The sequence below is a fragment of the Coloeus monedula genome (assembly GCF_965178545.1).
Source record: "Coloeus monedula genome assembly, chromosome: 2".
NCBI lineage: Eukaryota > Metazoa > Chordata > Aves > Passeriformes > Corvidae > Coloeus > Coloeus monedula.
In genome coordinates this window covers 18051496-18070466 of record NC_138782.1, presented here as the reverse complement: position 1 = coordinate 18070466, position 18971 = coordinate 18051496, and the positions used below count along the sequence as shown (strand labels likewise).

Here is an 18971-nt window from a genome sequence, read left to right as displayed (position 1 = left end):
CAACACATGACTCTTAAAAACATCCATGTTTGTTATAGAGATGCTATGTGATAAGGACTAGCTCTTAAAACTGAATTTCTGGCTATTTTGCTACATTTTGCTGCTAAGCAACTGCCTAATTAGCCCAGAGCCCTACAACAGGCTGATCAGATCTGAAGACATTGACTTCTTTCATTTAGTAAAAACCTCAGTTAATTACAGTCACAATGAACAGATTCTGGACTGCATACTAAGGTAAGCTGAAATAAAGAAAAGAGTTTAAACAAGTTTTTATACTTCTTGTCTCCTAAACAAAGAACAAAAGTCTGCAAGACTGAATAAGAAACACACCCAAGTGGTGTGCCCACACTATAGGCAGAAGTCAGTCTTGTACTTCTAGTACCACCTACAGAAGCAACTATAACTTAACTAAGCACAGAGAATTCTTTTTTATTAGTGATGCATGGGCTGCTTCACTAAGGGAAAGTAACAGATGACACAGTACAGGTTCTAAGTACATCTTCTCAGTTACAGAAAAGCCTAATTTCATCATACATTTAGATTCACAACATATTTAGAACCAGAAAAAGCTGTTTTACATTTCAGGGATGTTTTTAAAAAATATCCTCTGAGTAAATGTTAAAACAAAATGCAATTAAGGTTTACACTTTGTTCATTTAAGCAAATTGGTGTGAAATACACCAACATATTGGTTGGTGTGAACCAATATGTTTGCCCTCCTTTTCGAAGATAAGGATTTATAATTATGAAAGTGAGTGATTAACAGAAACCAGTCACTATTAGTGATAGCCCTGGCTTTAAACCAGCCTTGCCCTGTAGGCAGTGCTCCTCACACTTATGTGTCAGTCAAGATCTGACTCTTGCTGAACTCACACACAGAGCACGAGCAGCAGGGCTTGTCTGAAACGGACTGCACCATATATTAATCTCTGCAGCTTTTACCCTTCCATGGAACACAAGCAGGAGGCTTAAAAACTAGTTCTCTCCTGGATCTGCCACTGACAGACAAGAAGAACTTGTCAGGAGGCTGAAGTCCACTTAGAGGCTGATTATTAGCAGCATTTCCTATGGTTGATACTGGCGCTGATCCTATTTATGCCTTGATTAGCAACCTGAACAATGAAACTGAATGCACTCTCAAATGCACTCTCAGCAAGGTATGAACAATGCCACAGGAAGGAGAGCTGGCAGTGTGCTGGAGGACAGAGCTGCCATTCACTGGGAAAACTCCAGGCTGGAGAAATAGGTGAACAAGAATTTCAGCACACATCAGTACAAAGTCCTGCACCTGGGATGAAATAACTCCGTCCACCAATACAAACTGTGGTCCACATGGCTATAAAACAGTAAAAAACAACAAAAAAAAATTATAAAATCCTTCTCCACTGGGTCCCTCAAGAAGCTGAACACAAGCCAGCAGTGTGCCCCTGAGGCAGAGAAGGCCAAGCCCATGCTGGCTGCAGTAGCTAGAGTGGAACCAGCATCCTGAAGGAAGTCATTCTTCCCCTCTATTCAGCACTCCTGAGATGACATCTCTGGTTTTAGGTTTTGTCTTCCCAACACTGAACCTGGAGCAGATGGTCACCACAAAGGTGGTACAGAGCTGAAGCACACGGCACACAAGGACAGGCTGAGAGAGATGCCTGCCCAGGCTGAGAGAATCTGAAGCCTGGAGGGAAGAGGCAAAAGACTCTCCTTGGAGGTGCAGAGCAAAAGAATGAGATACTAAGATCCCAAGTTTCTGCAAGGAAAATTCTCATTAGACCTGATTAGGAAAGTTTTCATAAATAGTAATTCAGCACTGGACCTTGTGCCCCACGAGACTGTGAAGGATACTTAAGAAGATGGGCACCTGGGCAAGGCCTTGGGCTACCCCATCTAAGCTTGAGATAAGATCTAATTTCCAAGGTGCATCTGCTTTGAGTGAGGGATAAGAAGTAGCCTTCAACCGGAGTTATTGCCCAATTCTGCACATGCAACTTTCTACTTCGTTCGCTCTGTGTAAAAACACTGAAGAACAGAGAAACATCTGATGGCTGACGCAGCCCTTGCCCCTGCTAAAATGCTCTAAAACAGCTAAAATTCAACAAAAAAAAATACAGACTTTTCAGCTCATCTGTGTCAGAACTGCTGTCCAGGACAAGGACACACTGAAACAGCCTCAATGCAATTAGCCTGAAGACTTAAATTTTTCAACAGTTCAATCAAAAGAGCCACAGAAGTGAAGTTCAATACACAGGACCAATAGAAATTAGAGAAGATTTGGAACAAAGAGAAGAAAAAGGTAATCACCAACAAAATTGCTGCATGTCACATTTGGTGATAAACATAAATAGCTCGTTCCCTACTGCAGCTTGTGTCTGTATAAACACAGTAAAAGCAATTATGATACTTGCTGCAGCTAAAACAGAGAAATTAGCCCAAGTCAAAGGACCAAAAATAGATAACAGTTGGCAATGTAAACGGGGAATGCAGCTTTTAACATAAACTCTATTACTGTTCTTCCCTCATGCCAGTCCTGCTCAATATTTCAATCTGTGAGCCAATTAAAAAGGTGAAAATTTGCCATTCAAGATGTAGAGAATCCAGTTTATCACCACAATTACAAAGGAACAATTCTTTTCCTTTCAGAACAGGCTTTAAAAACTACCAATATAATCTCATACCTGTTAGTAAATTTCACACCATTCTTCTGTGTATCAATGATTCCATATTTCGAATTGTTACGGAGAGCTTTCTCCTCCTTGCAAGTTACTCTAAAGTGATGTCCAAACTGTGAATTTGTCTCCAGTTTGATACTTTTGCCAGCTTCCAAACCTTTCAGATGAAAAGAAAGAAAAAGAAACCAGCTGTATTACCACCAATCCTGCAGCCTTGGGCTGTTCTTGCTCACTAACCCTCAGTTCCCATGATTTAGCCTCTCTTACATGACCTAATTCAATAGACTTGCTTTGGTTCTGTACAGGTATGAGAAATACCCAGACTAAACACAAATATATGGATTCCTTCCCTGGTCCTACTTTAAAATGCTCTCAACCTGCATATTCAAATCAGCAATTATTGTACTGCTGTGAATTCTCCAGGAAAATTTCAAGGACACTCTGTACTGCTGCTGTAAGCATAGCACCTGTACTATCATGATCCTTCTACTAACACATGGTTCTGTTACAAGATTTCTCATTCCATCCCTACACAGTCTTGGCTTTCCTTCTTTTCATCCAGGTATCATCTTTACACTAGAAACATATGCAAGCTCTTAAAGGTGTAACCCAAAATAAGTACAGTGCTGCCAATTTTCCTTGCCATATTTGCATTAAAAGTTGGTGGCTTTTTCTTTTTCTTAAAGTTGCTCTTTCAGTGCCCAGTTCATCAGCTGCCCATGGAATTTTTTGTATAGAATAACCAATTCTTTAAATGTCTCATTTGCTTACACATTACATTTTGCAAGGAACATCAAAAGAAAACTGAATGGACACCCAGGGGAAAAAGAAAAGTCTCAATGCAGGTCCTCAAAAAATCTAAAAAAGAACTAGACTTAGCCAAGAGTTTGATGAGTTACAGTTCTACAAAATTGATTCTGCAACATACATGATAATTTCTGAAATATTTTGGAATGCCATTAAAAAAAAAAAAGGCCATGTTATAAACCAAAAAGCACTCTGTTTTCAACAGCTTGCACTCGACAACCAAAGTCACCCCAACTCAATAATATAATCATGCAAACATCCTTTAACCCTTTAACTCCTTTACACCAGTTTTCATCACCTGATTGCAAAACATTTTACAAAAGAGACAAGAATCAAAGGCACTTCCAAACCCTACCTAGTTCTTTGGCTGCAGTCTTTAACAAGGACTGCATTTTTTCTTCCAGTTCATTCATCTTCTCTCTTAATTCTGTTAAATTAGGATCAAAAGAAGCCTTGACAAGAAATTCGTGATTCTCCACCTAGAGAAAAATAACAAGAAAAAAATCATATGAATCTAGGCAATAAAAAATAAAGAAGCATCCCCCTGATCATACACAGTGAAATGAATTTACTTAATAATTTACTCAATTTTTTAATATATATATTGTTGTCATGAAATGTTGTTTGTGATAGTTGGTGTCTGGTTCAACTGCAAAACAAATACATCTCAAATACTTGTTTTCTCAAATAATAGACTTTATGCAAGCAAAATATACCAATTTAACAGACTCCTTTCTGCTGAAATGGAGTCGTCTGCACATTTATTTGCAAACAAATAACTGAGCAGTAGGCAGGGCAAAAAGGGAAGTCAGAGGAAATGAAATTGTTATGTACATAATCTGTCTGCTACCCTGGATTTAGGCAGCTAATCAAGACAGAGTGTAAAAGGATGGGGTGCTTCAAAACAAGAAGCCTTTGGAACTTGAAGTTTCTGAAACAATAATATCTGCCCCAAAAGAGACTCTAGAGGTTTAGGAAGGAACCTGCAAGTATCACCAAAAATCCTACCAATTTCAACCCAGCTCTTGAGTTGAAAAGCAGACACGGTTCCTTCTAAGCTTAACATTTTCAGAGGCAAGGATGAAGCATGTTGCATTTCATCTTTTTTCTCTCTCTCTTCCCCGTGCTTCCACTGCCAGGTGGCTATGTACCAAAAGCACCACCAAACTTTGAAGTTGCCCTGACTTGAGGAGGAGGTTGGAGTAGATGGTTTTTCAAAGGCACCTTATGATTCTGTGATAAATAGGAATGGAAGTGACAGTTTCTCAACTTTTATTACAGCTAGGTAAATGAATAACCACATCCCACACTTTTTGAACTTAGATGTTTCTTTTTATATTAGAATGGATTATTGACATAATTTAGTTGCTATGACAACCTATCCTTCAATTGCACTCAGAATAGAACTGCGTATTTTATTTGAACTCCCTCAAAATCCAAGAGGAATTTCAAGTCAAAGTTCAAATTCTAATATTCATAGGGACAAGGTTTATTCTTCTGGCAAAACCAGTGTTGGCTTATCTATAGACATTTTCCAGTACCTCGAAGAGGGGGAAAAACTAAATTCAACATGCCAGATTCTATGGGATTTGATTAAAAATAACTGACTTGTTATTCCGTTTAGAAGGACAACAAAACATTTTTAAAGTAGAACCTGAAATGAAATTTGAAGAGCTGGACTATGAAGGGTGAAGGCTTAAACAGCTGTTAGCTTTAAAGAAAACAGAGTCCCAGGGCACACAAACTGCATCAACAGATGGTCTGTAACTGGTATAAAGCTATAAATTTCTTCATTACCATACATCACAAATTACAGCAACATGTCAATCAACCAGTCTTTCCATAAACAGTAAAATGCAGTTGATGGATGCACAACACAATACAAAGAGAGAAAATGCAGTGCTCCTGCCTTTGGAGAAAAGTATGCATGTTCAAAATTTTAAAGCCACTCCAGTTTTCACAAGTTCAACAAACTGCCCTTACTACCATGTCTGGCACATGTTTAAGTAGTTCTCTTATTTCTACAGTCAGCTGAGACCTACACTTAGGATAATCCTAATCCTTGGTCAATCAAAAAAAAAAGAAAATCCTAAAAGACTCCCCAAGTAATAAACATACCCTGGGCTACGTTCTAGATTTGAGACGTATCACTAACTTTAAAAATACAAAGAAGCAGAGAAATGACAAAATTACTTCTCCACTTTAATACTGATGAGATTTTTTAAAAATAGTTTCAGGTCCACAGCATCCATGCACCCAAAGCATTTTTTCACTGGCTAGATAATTTCAGATAGTGGGTGAATATCCTGTTGAGTATCCTGAATATTCAGCTGATATACCAATAACTGTCTTCATATATTCCACAGCTAAATCATCGCTAGCTACTTAATACAGATGATCAATTAAATTTAGTGAGCATAGAGCAGATTGCAAGGTTCAATAAGAAACTTTAATTGCTAAGTAAACTCTACCCACACAACATTCCATACCTTATCCATGTCCAATGTTGTCTCTATCATCTCCAGAAACTTTGAGAAGTCAGAGCAGATATCAATAAGAGGTGTTATAAATACCGCTAACAACAACATCTGGTGAGCTCCTGTTACGAACAAACAGGAAAAATTATCATTCACAAACCCCCACAAATTTACTGAAATTCACTTATCCAAGATACACAACTGCTTAGCTACTTAATGTTTACAAAGGTGGGCTCTATGATTATTTCACTGAAACACATGTACCTTTTTCTAAAATTGGAATTATCCCATCTACATTCTGATTAAGCTTGTACCAACTCTGTCATCTTTGTTCATACCTGGGAGTATTAATTCCCTTCTATTATGAGTAAGGCTACAAACAGCAGTATGAAAGCAAACCTACTGTCTGAATATCACCAATTCTTGCACATAAAAAGCTGACATCCCTTTAGCAAAAAGCATAGGTCTTATCATCCACGCTCACAGTTTTTAATTTTTTTTAATGAAAAGTTACCAAATACTGGGAATATTTGGTAAGCACAGTATGGACACAGAAACTGAAGTGTATGTTACCTGGTTTGGTTTTCCACAAAAAAAGACCACATATTATAACCAGATCTTTACAGTCACTGCTTTCCATTAGATAGGAAGTCATCAAAATTCACAGAGATACTCTGTAGCACTGCATAGAACAAGTCAAACTGCATGGAACACATATTGGCTGGAAGTCCATGGAACACCAGAAGCATTGAACACCACAGGCAGTTCACAGTTAACCTAACATGCACAGATATTGCCAAATTTGTGAAAGAAGTCTTTTCTTCAGGTAGCCATAAACTACAAATAAGCACCTACATCCAGCAGCCAGCTGTGGAAACGTTCTGTCAGTAAATGCATGTTTACATCTTTGCAGCCACTTCAAGTTAGGATTCAATCATAGAAAGATTAGCATTACTGACTATATGATTTAGAAAAAATGCCTCAAAATGAATCTAGTACTATGAGCTTACAGTCACTGAATTATGTACAGAATTGTGTGGCTTGCCTCTAATGTTTGCAGGCACGGCTTTGCACATCAAGAGAGAAATACAGAATTAAGCTCCAGCTAATTCCAGAGTCTCTCAATTTCTTACCAGACTTAGAAAAAAGTCCTAGCCTTTCCTAAGAAAAATTGCCACAGAAATTTATAGGAGTCACATAGTGAGGACACGATTACCCAAGTGAATCTCCTCCCTCAGCTGAAGTAGAAAGAAAAGGTTTGGTTTGATTCCTTTTTCTACCATGCCTTTTTGCTTCCCCACTCCCTCAACCTTGAAAAGTTAAAGCTCTAAACTGACTAATATCTATTAATAGAGGAAAAAAAAAATCACATACTGTTGAGAGATTATTGAACTTGTAAGAATGGAATTTTCTGCTGACTAAAAATCTTCAAAACTATGAGATATGAAACAAAGATTTTTTTCTGTTTCAAATTTCTTGCTTGCTCTCACAATATCTTGGTTCCTTCCCTCCTGTAAGAAGACACATCTAAACCAACCTAGAAAATAAAAGGAGTCAACGAACAAGGAAGAGACTGAAGAGCAGAAAAAGTTTCATGTCCATTCTTCGGAGTGGACTTAGCAGCTCCCAGTGCTCCAGCTGACAGAATACATGGCACACACAATGAAATAATCTTCAGTCTTCTTGAATCAATGAAAAACGACTGTGCTTGGACTTTAAGTAGCAATTATAATTTCTTTTCTTGAAAAGAGTAAGTAGGGAAGTTTCATGATGCCATTTCATTATTTAAGCTTGAAGGGTGCATCTCAGACACCATAGGAAGATGTCACATTCAAAAGTTACAATATATTAATTATTTAAGTAAATAAAATACTCATGTATTTACATACAGGTCAAACTGATACACTGCAAAATTTATTTACACTTTTAATCCAGCTTCAAACTCAGTAGCCTTCACTTGAAGGAAGTAAAATAGTGGAGTCAGTGAATAATGAGGATTTACAAAAAGTTACATGCATATGCTTTTCTTAAAACACCTGGCATTAAGAGAATATGAGCAAGAAACACCACTGAAAAATTCTAAATTAAACTCCAACATGTCTTGCACCTGTATTCATAAACTCATAGAAAAGATGCACAGTAAAAAAAAATCCTCTTCTGCACCTCTCAACATTATTAGCATGGAAACTAACCACTGAGAGAAAGACTAACAGACCTATGTACCATCAAAAGCAGAGGTGCATACTGATCACAAAGCATACCTGTGCCCAGGTGCAGTTTTTCATTTAAACCATGATTTACTCACTCAAGCACAGACAAGCATTTATTACATGTGTTAAAGACTATTAATATGGTTTTTAAATGTTGCCTGGAAATTAAAATAAAACACTAATCTGCAGACCTGGAACACAGAGTTTGGCAGCAAACTGACACTACTCTATCCAGGCAAAACAGACAAATCCCAATGACTAAGTGCACTAGTCACTTTGATAGTGCAATGGAAAGTGGGATAAAAGGAAGAGAACAATGGAAACTGGGATAAAATACAGTACAGTTTTACCATAGGCAGATAATATCCATATAGTGCTCCATCTGTCTGAAATACTGAATGCCTGAGACAAAGAGGACTCTGCAGACCTAATTTGAGCTATTCTAAAGCATTCAGCATGGTGTCACAGGAGATGCCAAGGTGCAAGATCTGTGATTTATGCAATGACCAGAGTGCAGATAAACAAGACATCACCCACTTGCAAAAGATGAACGAGCTGAAAGGACATCTGTCCCCCCAGGGCTCACAGAAGCATTTATCTTTTTAAGATGTCTGAATTCATATTAACACACAAAACAAGGCTGCTTACAAAAGTAAGTCACTAAAATACACAATATGGAAGGTATCAGTAGATTATACTGGAATAAGATAAATCAGAAATAGATCAACACTAAGCGACCTTGAAAACTGGGCTAATAGAAATCAAGTAAAATATAACACTGAGTAAGATGACACATTGATAGATAAATGAGTTTCCACTATGAGTAAGGGAATAATCAGTTGGATATGACAAAGGATGGGAAAGAGCCAAGTTTGATCACAACACGGCTGTAACACATCAGTGCAACAGTCTGGGAAAGCACAGCACTGAAACAAGCAGTAAGAAGCATTTCCAAAAGCAGTGAGGGGTATTCCAACCCCAGCATACAATTCCTGTATCCTGCATATTTAAAGAGTGTTTGTTTGAGATGGGAAGATGCTCCAGCAGCTTCTTGAAGACAGGAATCTTTTAAGTACTCAAATTTCATGCCCCAACAATTTGAGTAATGAACAACTGCTCCCTCTTGCCAGCTAGAGCAAAATGATTTGATGACTCAGAGTCCTTCCCCATCCTATGCAGACTTCTTATGTCTAAACCAGAAAGAGGTTGTCTTCACTGATCACCCCCCTCCTCAGGTTCCATCATCCATAAAAGCAAGGATTTCAACAAAACAATGCTTCAGACTGAGGGAAAGACAGTCACAGCTGATGACTTCATGGTTGTTCTATATCCCCATAGCCATTCATAGGTAAGGGAGTTCTGAAACTGGCACATACTCAGAATTGTCAAAAATCTTTCTGACTTTCCATCCCTTGATGAGTTAAAACATTCTGTACAGTCAGAAACAGAAAAATTATCAGATTCAGTCTGAATCATTCATGTACATTGAAAATTACCAGACCATTCATGTACTTTGAACAGGTGGTACAAGTACAAAGAAAAATAAAAATAACATGCCACCTATTTTAAACTATCTTTAATATACTGGTGCTGATTGCCCTGCTAAGTCCAACTGATTCATGTGTAGAACAGGAAGAACCTTTTGCAGTCTATTAACTTTTCCATATGGTGAGCTTAGCAGTTTGCCTTACACAGCTTGCTCCTCAAAACTCTAAAAATGGAATTGTTTTCCTACCCCAATGTTATGACAGAGGAACTCTGTTGATCCAAACGGCAGCTAATATAAAAAGAAGTAAAGACAGGAAGCCGGCATTCTGAACAAACACCTCAGTGTAAGATGGGAACCAAGAGCTCCATGTCAAGGCTAAAACAAGCAGAGTCTGTTTGGAAAAGCCAAATGGACACGACTGAGGCAGCTAAAGAGTGGCACAGCTCCTTAAGAACAAAAACAAAAGAGTTGTATCTGTCAGTTCCTTCAGAGTTTCAGATCTTACCTACTCTTTGGCTGCAGCCAGCAATCAAAAATTGATTTAAGATTAAAATTGTAGAAGATAAGTTTCATTACTTGAAGTCACAAAACTGTAGTACAGAAAAGTGTAAGACACTGGGTAGCTTTATTTTCTACTCAAATAAAGGAAAGAAATTTTTGTAACCATACCATTTCAAACAACATTTGTTTTTAAGGCTTTGATGCTTGCTTTATGCAAAGAGAATTTCTAACAAATTAATGGGCTTCTACAAAAATGAGTTTTCTGGTAGGTTAGAACTGCTGTTGCTAAATTGAATCACTCCCTTGTTATGCTGATCCTATTCTGCATTTTCTTGGTAACACACAGAAAAGGGAAAAATGATCAGCTTTTGTATTTTCTGGACTTGCTTGTCACAGCATTGTGCTTCCTACTAATGAAGATTGGAAGAAACCCTGGCATGTCACCTGTATCAAATACAGGAGCATTGTGATTTTAAAAACAAGCCATTGAAGTTATACCAATAATATTTAAATTGGGGGGGTTTTGTGCTTAATTACAATTGGAAGTGGATGACAATGCTATTGTATGAATGGTATCTTGTTTGTCAGATCATAATACACACACAATTGGCCAGGAATTCTTAGAGACAAGTCCATGTCAAAGATCACCACACCATCACCTAACAGCTCAAGCATCCCAGCTACACACTAATTAGAACATATTTTCCTGCAAAGATTTGGCTATGTGTATTTTTAAGTAGCTGACTGGCATTTCAGAATTTCAACTCATTTCAAATTCAAATGTATTTAAGCTTTATTCCTGCAACAAAAGCACACAGGAAAAAAGTAATCCTTGGAAATCTACGCTCTACTTCTTTGCATCATCAGTATACTAAAAAAACATTGAAAATAGATGGGGGTAGCATTACCTTCATGTTTTTCTAGTGCTTGCACAACATTAGGCAGTTGATTGATAGCCTGGTACATTCGGTAGCAGTCTTGTAAGTTTGCTGCTTGTCTCTGAAATTTCTTTGCCAGCCGGTTGAGGTCTGGAAAGCGACGTAACAGATCTTCTTGAAGGCACTGACGTAGTTCTGGATCCATCACAAAAGCTTCAACCAAATTCAACCTACATAAGAAATTCATAACAGTGATTAGCATGGCATGATCTATAACTCTTTAATGTCACCAGTGAGAATGAAAACACTTATCTCACAGTTTCTATCTATACTTTCTTATACTTACGGCCTTATCCACTGGTCAACTTTCCTGGTTAAAAAAAAAAAACCAAATGAAAATAAGACAACACATGAGCTGAGAAAGCAAGGATATTTAACCTGTCATGCTTCGGTAGTTTTGAAGTTGGGGTTTTTAATCAACAGCATTGGACAGCAATTGTTTCAAGTGCAAACACCAACATCTATCCTGTAGGTAAAGCTGACTCTCAGAATCAACTCTGAGATTAATTCTTTCCCTTCATTATAAAGAAAGTCTTCCAGTAGTATATGGAAGAAGAGGTATTAAGCAGGAAAAAAGTCCCCACTGTTGTCAGAGTTTAGCACCCTGTGGCCAAGGCCAACACTGACACTGTGCAGCTGTGCAACCCTGGACCACAGGATGAGAATCCTCATGGTTGAAGGCACCTCTGTGCACTGACTACTCCAACCTTTGCTCAAAGCAGGGTCACAGCTAAAGCCAGCTGCCCAGGATGGTGTCCAGTCACATTTTAGGCATGCCCAAGGATGGCTCCAGTGTCAACCCTTGGAACACAGCCCTGGTGACTGACCTCCAGGGCGACTTCATGCTCCTGAGCCTGGCAGCTCAGTGAGTTTTCAGTCCCCCACACTGTACTGATCTAGTCCATACTTTGAGACGTAACAGGAGACAGTGACTGCTCAAGTCACAATAAGCAACATTCCCTGCTCTTCCCTTATCCAACCACCTAATCCATTTGTTCCAGAAGGTTATTGGGTTAGACAAGCATGATTTTCCCTTTGTAAATCCATGCCAACTACTTCCAAAGTACTGTTAGCCTCATTGGGGGACTGCGTTCTTATCAATGAGATGGTTGCCAGCCTTGTCACCACTGACTGCCAGCTTGCCTTCCCTTGCTGTTGCTCTCTGACATTTGGGTTTGGTATTTTGTTGGGGTTTTTTTTCTGTTTTTTTTTTAATTGTAGGTATGGGGGTTTTTAAATAGTGAAATAAATATTCTTTAAGTGCTGAAAGCAAGCATAAATCTCAATAAGAAGTGACATAGCATTAAATGGTATTTCTCCACTAGAATGCAAGCAAATTTTCATACATTTCTTGGGGGTTTTGCATCAGTTAATATTGCCATCTCTACACAGTTTGCATTTGCAGTTAAAAAAAGAAGTCAGATATTGTTAATTTTGGAATGCCGGCGAGGTCAGTGTTCTTTGATCACACTTTCAGAATACCAAGGAAGAGCTCTGCCTCCTTCAGAGACCTCCATATTTTACATACTGTGCTGATTTCTGGTTAATAATATCTATCAATATCTTTGCTTCAGCAGGGAAGTTAATTTTATCTAGAGACATGCAGGCAAAGAAAGGACAGCTTTCACCACATTATTCCTGCTGGTTTGCTTACTGGCAGAAAAATGCATTTGTTTCAATTACAGTAACATCTGCATTTGCAAACTTCATTGGAAATGACAATTTTTTTTGTCATTCTGACAGCAGCAATCTCTACATTACACACTGCATTGCTCTGCAGAGTGCTAGACACTGGCAACAGTACACAGGGGTTAACACAGTCCACTGCCTCAGGTCATTAGCAAAGACAGTCAGGAAACAAAGGCTTTGGCTAAAGCAACACAAGAGGTAGGGACCCCTGGACAGGTAGTGGTACATTTCTGCATATAAAAAATTCTTTCTGTTTCAAAAAGTATTCTACCCCCACACTCCAGTGAATCTTCTGTATTATACAAAAAAAAAAAAAAATCAACAAAAAAGATGAGAGAAAAATCCTATCTCTACCTCTATGTTTATCCATTCAACTACAGCCTTAATACATAAATTTAGACATTGACATTAGTGACATATAAGGGTGCGTTACCTCCAAAAGGTACATTAAAGTTTCAGCATGCACACAGAGCTTGTCAGAAATAGACAAGAATATACTCAAGATACCTACTGCAAGAACACAGAACAAGACTTGCATGAGAAACATCATAAAAGCCAAGCAATTTTCCATTCTGATCCCTGTTGGTGTTTCTGAGCATGATTTCTAGCTTTCAGACTTCTGTCAAATGGTTTGGAGGAATAACAAGAATTACATGATGTTGTCACAGCAGATACATTGCCATGTTTATTACAAATCCCTTCAATTTACCAAGCAGACCTCACTTTAGGACTCACAGCACAAACTGTTCTCTCAGAAGCACCAGCAGCAACCGGTGACCAAACACAGCTTTTAAAGACCAGACACTGTTTAAATATTAAGCAAAAAAAAGGCAACAAAAACTGAACCAAACTAAGGACACCTGATACAACTGCTTAAACAGCCTAAATACAAGCCCCCTAACCAGATGTCTTCCTTCCCCAAGGGATTAGAGAAGGAACCAACTTTTCGACATGAACCTCCCCAAAGGAACCAAGTAGCTTGGTCATTTTTAGTCCTCTAACCTGCAAACAATTCCTTTGGCAAAAACAAAACAGGATTTACAGCAAACTTCTCCACTTAGCATACCCGTGTGTTCCTACTGTTACCTTCCTTGGTCTTTAGCAGTTATAATCATGACAAACACACAAGAGGCTGTACTCTCCTGATGTTAAGTCCTCTCACTTCCCAGGTATTATGCAAGATTTGTAAACATATTTATTGTTTCTCAATTATCAAACTACCACTACACCACCAACCCATAGAGAGGAACTAGTTGCAAGGACCTTCAAGTTTTATTATCTGCAAAACTGCATTAATTTCTTGTTTAAAACAAACTCTATTCACTTAAAAAAAAGGACCAGGAAGAACATGAGACATATTTGGAATGTTTATCCATTATCAAATTAAGTTTTAACCCAGAAAAATACTATTCCTGCCTGCAGCAGGAAACCTGAGTTTGCTGGGTTTGTCCAACCTGCTTAAACTACTGACTACTCCATGACTTCAACTTGAAAATTTCAAGTATAAAAACTACTTGTTTTCTTATTTTGATGACCAATTTCACACACACAAGAATAGGCAAAATTCAAGTTCACCACCAACATCAGACCCTATCTTGCCCTCTCACGGCTTATGCTTAAAGTCAGAGAACTTAGCTTCTCTTCCAAGAGGTCCTTAGAAAATCAGTAATCCTGGCATATGGATATATACACAGAGTCACTTCTGAAAACTTACTGAATTTTGCACAGCTGCTGTAACAGTCATTCAAGAACATCTCAAGCACAGCTTCTGTGTAAGTCTTGAGCTTATCTTTACCAGGATCTAGATTTTTTTTCGCTTGTGCCTTTTGCACAAACAAACCCTTCACTTTCATCCCACGGCTCCTTCAGCTTGTTCAACAGCCTCCTGGATAAAGACCTGTCAAAGGCATTTTGAAAGCTCTAATTTACTTTTTTTCCCCTCCTCTTTTGTCCACAATGACAAGTTCAAAGAGTTCTCAGATCAGCACGAACAATTTTCCTCTGCCAAAAACCATGGTAATTAGACTAACATTTAATGACCTTACTGGTACTGTTCTATCTTCCCCCCTACATTTGCCAACCACAAAGATACATCTGACAGGTTTGTGCTCATGCCACAGTTTGCATAACAATTTCCTGTTGGTAAGAATACATACAAGGTGGCTGAATAGAAAGGGCTATGTTAAGGTAATGCAACCATAAGCCATGAATAATGCTCACAAGTAATACTGAAATCAAATGACAGGTTGTTTTTAATATAAAGTTCAGCTGAAGGGGGAGAAAAAAAGAAAATACAAAAATAAACAGATTTTAAAAATCCAAGAAAGTGTAATCAAACAACAGCTGACAACACTAGATAACTCATTTCTGCCACACAGCCAAAAGGAAAGGAAAATAGGGTGAAACTTTCCACCACAGATCTAAGGCAGCACAGTCAAGACAACAGAAACAATTATAAGTTGTGAAACCACACTGGAACATAAAGGAAATCTTTGTTTCAAGACACTTATTTAAATTTGCAATTAAAACTGCAAAAACAGCGAACAAGACTTCAGCTGATCTAACTGAAAATCAGCACAGGTGCTTTTCTTGAACTTGGAAATTGTAGCCAAGTTTTATTCCTGCTATACAAAACCAGGGCTGTTTACCAGCTTTGAATTCTGTGCACTAACAAGTATCATTAGGCTTAGTGTGCTCTGGGAGACAGAGAGAGGAAAAAACCTCTTATCTCCAAGTTTCTGCTGGATATTCCAGAATCCAACTCAAAACATTCCATCTTTTCCCCAGTTTTACTGTTAATAAGAGGCATCTCTTGAACCAACTACAGACAAGAGGCCAATGTACCACATACACACACAGAAAAAGACAACAAAAATCTGTTTTCAATCTAATATATGTCACACACTTTCCCAAGTCTCAACAGACTGCTTCCATTCCACTGAGGTTTGCACCACATTTGACATCAGAAGAGATTGCTTCCTCCCTTGCTACACCTGTGCAGCATTTTTCATCACCATTTTAAGATGCCTCAACATGGACATTGTCAGGAGGGTTTGATTATATTTCTTGGTTTTTACACAGCTAAATATCAAAGTTTAAGTTAATAGGAAAACATTAACCATGCCAGATTTGTATATAGATTTTATGAAGAAAGAATTCTGTGTGTAAAAACAATAACTACACTAACAGACTCAAATAAAAGACCAGAGTTAAAAGGAACAAAGTATTTATAGTGTCTGAGCAGGATTGGTCAGCATAAAAAAAAAAAAAAAATCTAACAAACCACTGTACAATAAGATGAATTATAAAGCACCTGAAGTTTTAATCTCCACCAACATCCTACAAAACCCTCAACAGCTCTGCCCCTCTCTGTGCATGCAGGAAAGAAAACACTTCCCTCAAGCACCTCTGCTCAGAAAAAGGACTCCGAGGGGTTTTTTATCATTTCATGTAACTGGGATCCATATATAATCAGCAATATATACTTAATAATGAGTAATATATATTTAGCTATTACTACAGGGTAGTGACTTAAAATCCCCATTACTCAGATGTTTTTAGAAAAAAAAATGTATTAGCTAAAATTTCCACATAACACAAGGAAAAAAAGTGTTAACACTGAAATAAATTAAGAATGCACTCTCGTAGAGGAGAACCTGACTTACTTTTAAGAAGACTTTAAAGTTTGTAACTCCCCTGACTACCTAACAGCTGAGTCTTCTGAAGAGAAACATTTGTATTCTCTGCTGGCTAAAGGGTTTCTCGGACTGCAGATTAAGATCAACTTTCCTGTCCAACTGTTCTACTTGATTATGCAGAATTTTAATCAAGAAACACCACCTTACAAAAGCAGCATATTAAGGACTGCTTTAAAATATACTGAGACTTTCATCTCACCACAAGTTTCAGAATATGCACAGTTGTATCAGTTTAATTTTGTATTTTGTTTTTACAAAGGAAGGTGGAAAAACACTTCACGTACCATTATGTTGTTTTCTCTCAGGTTTTTTTCAAACTCAGATCTCTTCTTAATCCAATGTAGCCAAAGCAAGTCCTCCCTGGACATACTTAACCTAGACATGTAAAATGATACCCACCACCTTACCTGTTCTAATTGGGTTTTCTTTTTCATACAAAGCACACGGTATTTTAACACCCTGGAGGAAGCCCAGACTACAGCAAGTTGCATTTTTTTTCCAGCCAGAAATAAGCAAGTCCTAAGCTCCCTTTATAAACTTCTCCTGGTGACTCAGTCTTTCCCTAGACAATCATCTCTCTCCCAAAAATCAGTCATAATCCAGTTCACTGTCCCAGGTAAGCAGTAGATACCACCTTAAATTTGCAAAGCTCTTTCCATGCCAGAGAACTTCAGTATGTTTTACAGCCTTTGAAGTATTATGGCAGACACCTAAGATTGGCACATGGGAGCCTAAATCAGAAATGTGAAGCCTGATACTGAGAATTACTTTAGTAATTCAGTACACAGCAGCACAAAAATCAAACTGACAATCACAGGTCATTTTGCCTCAGACAATCAGAGGTGTTGCATGCATTTATAAAAATAACATCCAAAATTTCTCAGACAAGCACGAAGCAATAATGCAAAATAACTAGGCAACCCACACATGCTTTTGGAAGTGCTTAGTTATGCACAAAAGACTTTTTTTTTAGGAAACTGGAGTGGTCTTCGCAAACAATTTGAAATAAATGTAACACAAACCCTGAGGAATAAAGAACCAGCAGCTTTAAAAAGACTAATACCATCAAAAGCCTTTACTTTAGTAATGCATCATAGCCTTAGGATCACTGATCTCAATCCCCACTCAGCTCACACTGGAGCCTTTGCACAGCCAGAAGGTGCTCTGGTTTCTGGCAGCGAGTCTCCAACTGATAGCAACATTTACCCAAACCACAGGAACAGCCTTGGAAGGGGGCTCACCATAGGCACCAGTCCTTGCAGTACTTTGAAGACACTAGATTTGAATCCAGGTTTTTGACTCACCAAGAACTCAGAATGTTGCTTTCTGGATGGGCTGTACACACACCTCTCCAGCACTTCTTACATATGACACGGAACATCCCAAGCAAGGGGTCGAAATCTTTCTGTTGTTTTAATGAAATTGTACCAATCTGGCCATACAATATCATTAGGGTCCAAATTCTTGTGTCTGAGTATCACAAGTTGTTCACCTGAGCAAGCTCTCCTCCAGCTCTCCCAAATTTGTATGCACACACAAGGGCCGGTAGTTCAGAAGCAGACAACCCAGGCAATTGCAAGAGGCCGGGGTGAGAAGCTTGTGCCCAAGCCTCTTGGTAGTCAAGACTTCCTCCTCCTGTCTGCCAAAAAGAGAGCAGCCTGCACCTTCACATGGATTCCCTTCCACACCAAATGACTGAAGTTCTCCTTCCCACCTGCTCTTGCCCAAACAGTGCAATCTTGCCATTGTTTCCTCCTGGCATGTGAGCACAAAGCTGGTTTTGTTTCCTCAGTTAACATGCTATGAATGTTTCTGTATTATCAAATTACTTCACAGCTTCCCTCCCTGAAATCTACTGTCACAAACTAAACACCCCCAAAAAGCTACACTAAAAGATACAGTTCCTTACAAAAGAAAACTTTGAAGACAACAGCGCAGAAGTACAACAGTGTATATTCCTCCTGAATTCAGAATTTAAAGTGCATTACTGTTTTACATGAGGGATGTGAAATTACAGGCTTTTAACAAATGAAAAGATATTGTATAATACAGTACATTAAGAGAAACAGCAAACCAGGAACAAAGAGCCCCAGGGTGATGCATTTCACAGCTCACCTGTAATGTCTGTGTTCTTACAATGACAATGCCGTCATCCCAGTAAGATTACAGCATTCCTTGGACTCTGATGATTCCCTAACTTCTTTCAAGATTTTGCAATCATTCACAGTTCTAAACCCCAACAGTTTCAAAACTTCCCCTCTGCCAAAACAAAGAAGTCAGAAAGACCAAGCATGACCTGGCTCAGTGGTACAGCTGGAAAGCAGTCCTGCTCTTTACACAAACAGGCCATGAAGCATGGAGCAACAAAACCTGGCAGTCTGGGAAAGGCAGCTGTAGGCGCCTCAGCTTGACACCGAGGGTGATGCTCCCAGCTGCAGCCCCCTCCTTAAACACACATCTTTATTTGCTGTGGCTGTGTTTGCTTGGCACCTCTGGCTCCCC

General features: G+C 38.5%; 1 protein-coding gene across 1 annotated transcript in view; it reads right to left on the bottom strand.

Moving 5' to 3' along the window:
* MSH2 (mutS homolog 2) overlaps window positions 1-18971 on the bottom strand; it is a 45581-nt gene that overhangs the window by 10142 nt on the left and 16468 nt on the right. The window contains exons 7-10 of the mRNA XM_082299261.1: window positions 11053-11252; window positions 5957-6066; window positions 3823-3946; window positions 2667-2817 (exon numbers count right to left, since the gene is read on the bottom strand). Coding sequence (XP_082155387.1) covers window positions 2667-2817; window positions 3823-3946; window positions 5957-6066; window positions 11053-11252 — 585 coding nt within the window. The remainder of the gene's footprint in view (window positions 1-2666; window positions 2818-3822; window positions 3947-5956; window positions 6067-11052; window positions 11253-18971) is intronic.